This window comes from Diadema setosum, chromosome 6 (assembly GCF_964275005.1).
Source record: "Diadema setosum chromosome 6, eeDiaSeto1, whole genome shotgun sequence".
NCBI lineage: Eukaryota > Metazoa > Echinodermata > Echinoidea > Diadematoida > Diadematidae > Diadema > Diadema setosum.
This window is the reverse complement of record NC_092690.1, coordinates 12,915,222-12,925,338: the sequence shown is the minus strand read 5'-3', so window position 1 is coordinate 12,925,338 and position 10,117 is coordinate 12,915,222. Positions and strand designations below refer to the sequence as shown.

At 41.9% G+C, this 10,117-nt stretch overlaps 1 protein-coding gene across 1 annotated transcript; it reads right to left on the bottom strand.

Annotated features, from left to right (window-relative positions):
* Nucleotides 1-246: 246 nt before the first annotated feature.
* Nucleotides 247-9,671, bottom strand: LOC140229541 (NFX1-type zinc finger-containing protein 1-like). Its single transcript, XM_072309789.1, has 5 exons — nucleotides 9,445-9,671; nucleotides 6,699-8,911; nucleotides 3,968-6,635; nucleotides 2,029-2,143; nucleotides 247-1,209 (listed from the first exon to the last, which is right to left on the bottom strand). The coding sequence occupies exons 1-5, from the start codon at nucleotides 9,669-9,671 to the stop codon at nucleotides 247-249; spliced, it is 6,186 nt and encodes a 2,061-aa protein (XP_072165890.1).
* Nucleotides 9,672-10,117: the final 446 nt, after the last annotated feature.

Here is a 10,117-nt window from a genome sequence, read left to right as displayed (position 1 = left end):
AACAAAATGTCAACATTGCAACAGCAAGTTCGGAAAAAAAAGAAACACAAAAGGAAACTGTGCTTTAAACAGTTTGTTGAAATCATGTGACAGGGTAAACTAAAGTAAAAATTGACCCTTCTATATTTTCTAACAGCACTTCAACTCGAGAAAAAAAAAAAGCGAAAATCCCTTGATTGGCGTAACTACTTCCACAATATATCTTCGACAAATTATTTTCGCATTTTTCCGAAAATGAGTCCGAATTCATCTTCTTCGATTCTGAATACGACCCCTCCCTCTTCCTCGTCCCCGTCTTCGTCCTCGGCCCCGTCCTCTCTCCTGTTGCATTTCCTGTCTTCGTTTTCTCTCACTCTCGTTCCTTTCATCATCGCATGCTGGGCAGATGTTTGAATCGCATTCGCTGCTCCTCAGTGCATGGCCCACGGGACACTGCCTCCAGGCATCCAAATGACTTGACACCTGCTCGGGAAGGTCACCTAGAGAACGGTTTTCTGACCGAACGAACCCATTCCTCCGGTATAGCTTCGTCAAAAGCTCATCGGCTGATCTCCACTGTTTGTTCCCTAAGCGGGTCGCAGATGTCAAAATGGATACGAGTTTCTCCATTTCAGAAGTGTCCTTCATTTCTTCGATAAGAAGCAACAGGAACTCTTTGAGCATGATTTGCCTTTTCAGTTCAGTCTCCGTATCATGGATCTCCTGCTCGGTTAGCTCGACAGTGTCTCTGGTTAGAAAATCCTCAACCTCATCCACACTGGTTTGAAGCGTCTCCACCAACATTCCAACAGTTTCGACATCCTTTACCTCTTTGCATGCCATGTAATCTCGGAACTTGCGAATGCATGAACCGCTGCACGACTGTACGCGACTGATCATGTTAACCCGGAGACAGATGCCTTTGCTATGATCAGAGAGGTGAGACATCGCCCCCTTGCTATGATCTGACGTCACGTGTTGAAGGCCTTTCGCCCAACCCAGTAAAAGTGATGACTTTTTAGTTAGACCATGGAGGTGTCTCCCCTCCCTGATGGTAAGAGGCTGACAGGTCAGGCTGTCGATCTCCGTACTTGTTTGAGCCACCTGATTCTTAAGCTCCTCTTGGGATTTTTCAGCAGCGCAACGTAAACTCTTTTGATAGGTGTGAAGAAGGGAGCCGTATCGCCAACTTACCCTTATGAGTTTGCCACATCTCGGGCAAGCAGGTACCTTCAATGAAAATGTAAACACAATTTCAACTTTTTCTTTGTTTGCAAACATGTACTTTACTCATTAATGATTTTCGATATCAAAATATCTTGTGCAGTATTATGTTATGATGTAAATCATTGCAAATTCTAGAATGACGCGGTATTCACCTGTTATACTCCATTCGATTTGTGTCGCGAAGGATATTTATTCAATACATGACATACTATCCTTTCGTGAAGCACTTCCGAAGTTTATCTAAAGTTGTCGGTTGAAAGAAAAAAAAATCGTTTGATAAAGCGCGAGTAGTAGTAAATACCAGTGAGCTCTATGGAGAGAATTCCAAAATGAATTTATCATATGAGTAATAACCTTGACATAACGTCAGATGAATCCGATTCGAACAAGCTACACCGCGGCTCACATCTTTCTCTATAAAGATTAATTACTCCATCCTGTTGACTTATTAGCGTTATAAGAACACATTTGACCAGCGTGAGCAGAGCGACACGGTGTCAACGTTTGGAAACCAACGTTGCTTCTGTATACGTAGAATATTAATTGATAAATTGATTAATCAATAATTAATCAAAATCTCTCTCTGTATTCTCTTCACAACAAACGCTGTAATTGCACATGATCTAATAACCGATTCTCTTCCATGTGTTTATGAACCCATTTAACTCTTCGCAATTCCCCTTCGTCGATAATTTCAACAAGTTTATCATTTCAAAACGAGGAGATTGGGAAGCATCTTATAATACATGTAGTCATGATGAAACTGATTAGTATATCATGGTTATGTAGCGGTATTATATCATAAATCAATAAAAGTTTTACCAAGATCTTCTTGAACTGTGTCAATGCGGTTGCTGTATTTTCTGTCTGATATCCAAGTTTTTTATCCAGTTCCTTTACCTCGAAGACATGACCGCAGTCCTCAAGCTGGATGTATCTTTTAATGAAAGCAAAATTGTGACGTCAAATCATAATGGCAATATATTATTTAGACACCGACATGATGACGAGTGGATGGTAGGCGCTATAATCCTACATCTCATTTCATAAGCTAAGTGTATACTTATTTCTTGATGTTTTTGTTTTTGTATCTTTTCCACCACATCAAATCCAAGCATCTCATGCACTGCGCTGTCTAGAAAATTGCATCATTGATATTGATGCTTGGATGAGGTCTAACTCATTGTTTCTAAACCACAGCAAGTGTGAATTTATCCTTTTTGGTTCTAAATCTCACTTGAATAAGTTGGATATTAATTGTATTTCGATTGTAGGTAATGATATTCCTCTGTCAAAGTCATGTCGCAATCTGGGTGTTATGTTTGACTCTCACATGGCTATGTCCGATCAAATCACCAACATTTCTAAATCAGTCCGTTATCAATTGCGCAATATTGGTTTTATTCGCAAGTATTTGACTCGCTCTGCCACGAAAAAACTTGTTCATGCACTTATTTCTTCACGCCTTGATTTTGGTAATGGTTTGTTTTTCAATCTACCAAACTCGCAAATTGCCCAATTACAAAAGCTACAAAATGCCGCTGCACGTATTGTTTCTTTGTCAAGTAAACGCAGTCATATCACACCTATCCTGAAGAGTCTTCATTGGTTGCCTGTACAGGAGCGTATTCGGTTTAAGATACTTCTTTTGGTTTATCATGTTATTGAGGGAACAGCTCCTGATTACAATGTTTGTTTGTTTCGTCAATACCAACCTTCACGAACTCTTCGATCCTTAACTTCAGGTCTCTTACATATTCCGTTTTCTAGGAAATCTTGGGGGGAACGTGCTTTCGCTCACGCTGGACCAACACTGTGGAATTCACTTCCTCGTGAGCTGAAAGACTCAAGCTCTATAACATCTTTCAGGAGTAATTTAAAATCCTATCTGTTTAGCAGTGCATTTTGAAGACCAGTGTCTTTTGAAGACAGACTTTCATGTCTTTTTTTTTTCTGCTTCTTCATCTTCTTCTATTACTGTGATGTACTTGTATTTTCAATCTGTTTGCTTTGATGTACCTATTGTAAAGCGCCTTGAGCATTTAATCAAAGTGGAGAACGGCGCTATAGAAATTGTATGTATTATTATTATTATTATTATTATTTAAATGGAACAAAGGTTTATCCAGTGATAATAATCCTGATTATATTATTATAATGATAAATGCATCAGCAATTTTCTGTGACAGATATGAGTTTCCTAGATATCAATAAAGTGTTTTATATATTATATACATATATATATATATATATAAACACTGTTATTTATATAATACAAATACACCATAGCATATTTTCAACAATGTTGTTAAGAATGAACTTTGAAAAAGTATATACATTAGGTCAGTTTACAAGGAATCGCATCTTTCATCGAAGTTGTGTATGTTCTATGTACGATAATTCTCATTTGATTACATGTTAAAAGAAATTATTGCTGAAATTGATGATTGCATCGTGCTCCTGACGATTACGCCCGGGACAAATTGCAACAGAAGACCAGGACTTAGCACTTCAAATGTTAAAAGGTCTAGGGCAAAATTAATCCCCCCCCCCCCGGCAATTACCCCGGACCCTTTAACTGACCGTAACCCTAACCCTAATCCTAATTCTGAATCTAATCCTAACCCTAACCCAAACTCTATACCCTAAACCTAACCCGAACGCTAATCTTTCTCTAACCTTTTCACTAACCAGCATTTAACCAGGGGGGGGGGGGGGGGTTAATTGCCCTGATACGCTAACAAGGTACGTAAATGCTTACCGTGATACACTGGGGTCTTCGGTTCCGAAAAAGCGTTGTTCCAGCTCGGTCTTGTCACAGACTCTACATGGCGTCGGGCAAATCTCTCCACAGAGACCAATGCAGGGATGTCCGCACTTTTTCCTCTTCTTAGGACAGGGCTCGTCACACGGTGGTCTATCACATGGTTCGAAACATAGCTTGGAGCAAATGAAGTGTGGACAGTTCCACTTGCACCGCTTTAAACAGAGCTCACAAGGTACACTGCAAGGATGACGGCATTGGCCATGACGGCATTTCTGTGGACACCTCTGTTGACACGACGAGCATGGCGTCCCACACTTGTGTGTACATTTGTGTCCACAAATCAGCATCTTCTTACAATGTTCTGTGCAAGGCAAATGGAAACGTCCTCGATCACACTCACCACATGTACCTTTGCAAGAATGCCCACATAGCAATGTTACGTCACACTTTACGTAACATGCGCTGGGTTTGTCAGAGCATTTGACCGTCACTCTGTGCTTACATGGCCAGTCATCTCGGGTTATCATTTCTCCACACTCTTCCGTGCAGGGCTTTCCGCATTTACCTCGACATTTGTGTCCACATGCAAGTAGTTTCCGACATTCTGAGGTACACAGCACTTTCTTTGGATCCTTAAAACATTTTACCATTTCAGAATGACCACATGGAAGTATCTTCAATACGAGCTGCTGACATTCACTCTTATCGCAACATTTTGCTTCCATCTTGTGCCCACACGAGAGAATCTTCTTCGTTAAAACTTCACACACGACACTGTTAATATCTTTGTGGCATGGAAACATCTGCTTATGTCCACATGGAAGCATTCGCTCTATTTCTTGAGAACATTTTATTTTGCTGGGATCCTTGTGACACTCCACGTAGCAGGTGTGACCACAATCCAATGTCTTTTCCACGATTTCCTCGCACTCACCTTGCTGACAGCACTTTCCCCTTTTCTTGTGACCACACCCTAGCCGCCGTGTGACGACTATCTCACAAGACGGATGTAGATAAACTGGACTTTCGTGGCAAGGGAGGATGCGCTTGTGAGAACATTGTAGAGTCTTTTCGACAGGCTCATTACATTTGATATCAGATATGTTCCGTCCACATGGCGCTTGGCATGAGTGCAAGCAAGGTAGCAATTTCTCGATAATCACAGAGCAGCTAGTGGCACAAGGCTTGTAGCACACGTTCGGGCAAGTGTGATTGTTACTGCAGATGGTCTTGAAACACTGTGCCTCACACTTGTACAAAACATGCTCTCTGTCAGTAAGGTGACAAAGTTGTCGGCATACATGTCCACATTCTAGCCTAGCTTCACATGGCTGGGTACAGCTTCCATTTGGGACTCTTTCAAAGTCCTCTGCTGTTTTTACAGCAATTTCTTGGTCAGGGTGGTTTGCACATTGCAACTGCAATGACTCCCCGATGCTGTTTGTTTTCTTCAGATCCTCCACAATCTCTTTCCACAAGTCATTGTGCTCAGCGAACATGGTGAAGTTACCGATGCAGAACATGCCTTTCTTCGCCCTTGACAAGGAGACACACAGCCTATTTGAGATTCTCAGAAAGCCAATTTTACCATCGTGGTTACTTCTTACGAATGAAACAAGAATTATGTCATTCTCTTCTCCTTGGTAGTTATCAATGGAAGTCACCTTCACTCCTTGACACTTATCGCGCACCATTAGTTGTTTGAAGTGAGGAAGCTGCCCTGTGTAGGGTGTGAGGATGGTGATCTGATGTGTCTTGTATCCCTGCTGTATGAAATAATAACATAGAGCAACCAGGAATTTTGCTTCATGCAAATTGGAATGACTTTGAATGTCCTCATTACATTCCTGCTTTTGTGCGTGATCAATGAAGAACAAATTTTTGGTTACACCGCGGATGTTCTCAAATTCCTTCACAGAGTCATTATCATCGAGGACATCGTAAAAATGTTTTCTCATGACGTCCGCAATCTGAGGGGGCATTCGATGTTGAAGCTGTAGCTGTGTGTACGGGAATCCGTTATTGATCAGTCGTTCAAAGAGGGAAATGTCCAGATGATATTTCTTTGCCAGCATGTAGACGTTTGGCTTGGGTCTTAGTTGTTGATGGTCACCGATAAGGATGAGCTGTTGGCAAGAAGAATGGAGGGCAGTTGTGATGTGAGCCTCGAGTACTTCAGCAGCTTCCTCAACAACCACAATCTTTGGTCCCACTCTTTGAAGTACTTGTTGTTTGTTAGCAGCCCCAGTTGTCGTCATGCCGATGATGGTAGCATCTCGGAGCACTTGCGCCTTCTCTATGTCCTTGGCTTCTTCTAGTTGTAAACAGAGTTGCTTATACTTGTTTTCATAGACTGGCAGACGAATACGAAGATCTTCGATGTACTCGCTAAGCCATTCGTGATACAGTGCCCATCGTTGATTTGGGGACATTTGCCACACATCTAGAATTTCGTTAATGGCAGTTGACTCAATTCTATCTGCTCTAAGCAGCTTTTGGGAGATGTACCTCTTGAGTTGACTGTTTGTTTGAGAGAGATCGAGACCTAGAAATGGGAGGTCGTCCTTCTTGTCAGCTATTTCTGTCTCAAAGTCTTCTTCCATCATGCGTTCTACCTCTATGAAGTCCCCTTCCTGCTCAATATCTATTGCACCGTCGTCGGCTCCTGTCATTTCTTCCGCTACAACCTCCTTTTCTTCATTTGCCTGTGCTGTATTTAGAGTACTGTTTTTGGCTTCCGTCATATCTTCCGCTACCTTCTCCTCTTCTTCGTTTGCCTGCTCTGTATCTAGCGAATTGTTGCTGGCTTCCGTCATTTCTTCCGCTATCTCCTCATCTCCTTCTTTGGCCTGCTCTGTATCTTGCGAATTGTTGCTGGCTTCTGTCGTTTCTTCCGTGCCTTTAGATACCTCCTCCCCTTCTTCATTTACCTCTTGTGTTTCTAGTCCTTGCATCCAGTCGGAGTACATTTGACACTCACAGAGAAGCCATTCCACCATCCACGATTCAATCGTCTTCAACTTGCAAAGTCTGAGGAGACTGTAGTAATGCGTCCATGACATAAAGTGACAAAGTTCAGACTCGTTGACGATCCCCGCTTTAGCTCCAGCCATTCGCGCCTGCGTTCGCTCCACGATATGCTTTGCAAAATGAACTTCCTTTCTGAGATGCCTGATTCTTCGATCAATATAGTTTTCCTGGTTTCCGTCAGGGTCAGGCCTTCTGCTACCACGAAGTAGTTTATGTAGATTGAATTTCTCGAGTTCTTTGCTTTTACTTCGACCACCAACTCTTACAATACCCTCTTGAAGGAACTGTACAATACCTTCCAAGAATTGATCTAGGGCGTGATTTGTATAGCATACCAAGAGAATGGGTCCAGGATCTTCTTGAGGACACCATAAATGCCTATTCCGAACAAGGATTTCAACGATCTTGAGACCGACATACGTCTTGCCTGTTCCTGGCGGGCCCTGAATAACGGAGAGTTCGTTAGTGAGTGCTGTCTTCACTGCCTCAAGTTGTGATGGATCAAGTTTGACATCACCACCATTCGGCCAAGCATCATCATTCGTGACTTCAATTTCTTGCTCAAAATCTCGCTGCAGTCCAAGTTTCAAGCGAGTACTTGTCCTGTTATTAAACAGTGGGGATATGTCCATTTTCTTGTACGCAGTGTGCTCTGGCAATTCATCACACTTTGTCCGCAGATAGACTGGCACGTCTGCATTTTCACGGAGGCCGAGGATGTATCTCGCAAGGGGCAAAGAAGTGGATTGCATTCGCTGAAGTCCCTGCAAAACTGGATAATAAGCTCCAAAGAAAACAGTAGATTCTGCCATGACAAAAGTTCTTCCCAACAGGCGGGAAGCGTCTCCTTGATCGACCAAACGAATAGCAACAAGGCCGGCTTCCAGTTCTTTTACATCTCCGTTGGCCACTGTTGCAAAGAAAAATGTCTGGAAGTCATCGCTGGAAAGGAGAACTAGAGAACCAAACATAAGCCTCTTAGCTGTTTCCCATCGAACTCCTGGTAGAGTCTTGAAGGAGATACAATGAGAGACGCCGGAAGAATCACAAATAGGTCGAACAAATCTCACGTCTTCATATATTCGGATGTCATGAATTCTGGGTGTCTTGTTGGGGTGCTCTCTTTTGAAGGCAAAGTACTCTGAGAAGCCCATACGTAACGGATAGATGAAATCTTCCTTGAGGAGTCTGAACTGCACATCCAGATAGTGATATCCATCCGCGTAAATGCCTTTCCTGATATGAGGCCGAAGGAAGGGTTGATACCCGGCCTCAAGTTCTTCTGCGGTAGGGAAGATGCCTTGCTCGCGAAAATTATCTGGAGGAGGATTCTTGAGGGCGCGATCCAATTGACGTCTTTTGTCCTGCTCCTTTTCAAGGGCATCAATTTGGTGTGATAAGTCAGTCTTGATAGACTCTAGATGCTTGAAGAGATCTGTCGATACTTCTTTGAAACCTTCCACCGCGTCTACCAGTAGAGTGAAGGGAACCTTGATATCTGTCACACGACTCGGCAAACTCTGTAGCATTGTTTTGAACACGATGAAGACGTCGGTTAGGAGAGTTTGTATTTCATCGACATATTCGTCTGCGAAACTTCTTAGTCTGATGAGATAGGTCGGGAGATGAAGCGTAAGCAGTTTTGAGTCAGATACCAAGGTGAGTAGCATGGTGACTGTATGATCTGCGCCAATGGTTCCACAGATATATGCCAAACTCCGCCACATAAGCCTCTGCCTTTCCTCATCAATTGTGAGTTGATTGAAACCGGCTTTTACACATCCCTTGAGTGAACTAAGCTCCACCGCTGCCTCGGAAGTATCTTTTTGAAGAATTTTCTGTAGCAATTTAGAGCTTATTGGTAGAAAGTTACGATGCTGATGATGGTGGCTCCCACTTGAACGAGTACTAGATGTAAATGTCAGGAGAAAACATAGAAGCGTAAACAAGTTTGTCAAGCTGCATTCTGTGTAATCTTTACTGACAATCCTCAAAAAATAATATGCGCTTTATCAATTGAAAAATTATAGTGAATGAAGATGTGACTTAAATTCACGTTGAATTGGGATTTTTCTGGTTGAATTTTCAAAATGTATACATGTGAAATACCGCAAAACAAATGGAAACTTCAAAAAAAAAGTCAAATGCAAACAGCAAAGAAAAGAAATAATTCCATTGTTAATCAGAAGCAATAATCAGTTACAGATCCATTCTGCTTTTATCCAAAGCTATCAGTTACTACGTTAAAAGTTTTGCCGTTGTATTTTCTTCTTATTAGGCCTATCATTACACACCCTTCCAATGAAATAAAGCGAAAAAGAACGTATACGTGGTATGATCATCGCAAGCCTTTGTTATTCCTTCTTTTTTTTTCTTTAACAAAGATTCACTTTCGGTTATGCTCGATATGAAAACGAGGCAACATCCCAACGAAAATGTACCTGGAAGGATCATGTCTTGTCCCATGGCCTCGTCGACCACTAGTCGAGTGTGATGCCCCTCTCCAGGAACCATCCTCACCCTCCTGTTCCACTTCGGTGTCCCAAAGGGGATCTGGATGACGTCTTCTTCCTCGTTCTGTCTCTTCAAGAACCCTTCCACCTTGGCGTCTACCTATCCTCTCTCCGCCACGCCCCCTATCGTGACTGGCGTTTCGTGGACTTGCCATTGCTGGATAATGAGTTTCATATATGTAAACATGATTTATCGCAAAGTCGGACATGACACCGAGCTCATCATAACATAGTTCACGTTAAAAGATATTTACCTCTTCAGTGAACATACTCTCTCTAAAAAATAAAAAATAAAAAATAAAAAATAGAGTGAAAATGTTCATTTCCACTGATTTTGGAGTGACCTCAGCGATCACTCCAAGATTTTCGAGTGATCCCTAAGGTCACTCTAAGATGAGTGAAAATGAACATTTTCACTCAAAATTCACTCCAATTTCACTCTAAATTCACTCTTTTCTGTTATTCACTCCTTCAAGAGTGAATAAATTTACTTTGTTTATATGCAATTGTCATATTCTTTATTTTTGTTGGAATGGAATAAAATGAAACTAGAAATATGCCTCCGCCTTAATGCATGGTCGTAATTATTCCAAGTCTATAC

Bases quoted from the DNA above. Each gene is read 5' to 3' on its own strand.
- LOC140229541 (XM_072309789.1), bottom strand. From the start codon at position 9,671: ATGGCAAGTCCACGAAACGCCAGTCACGATAGGGGGCGTGGCGGAGAG. The intron at 8,912-9,444 runs GTACATTTTCGT...ATTTACATCTAG, and splicing joins ACAAGACATGATCCTTCCAG to TACTCGTTCAAGTGGGAGCC. The intron at 1,210-2,028 runs GTAAAACTTTTA...TTTTCATTGAAG, and splicing joins CACAGTTCAAGAAGATCTTG to GTACCTGCTTGCCCGAGATG.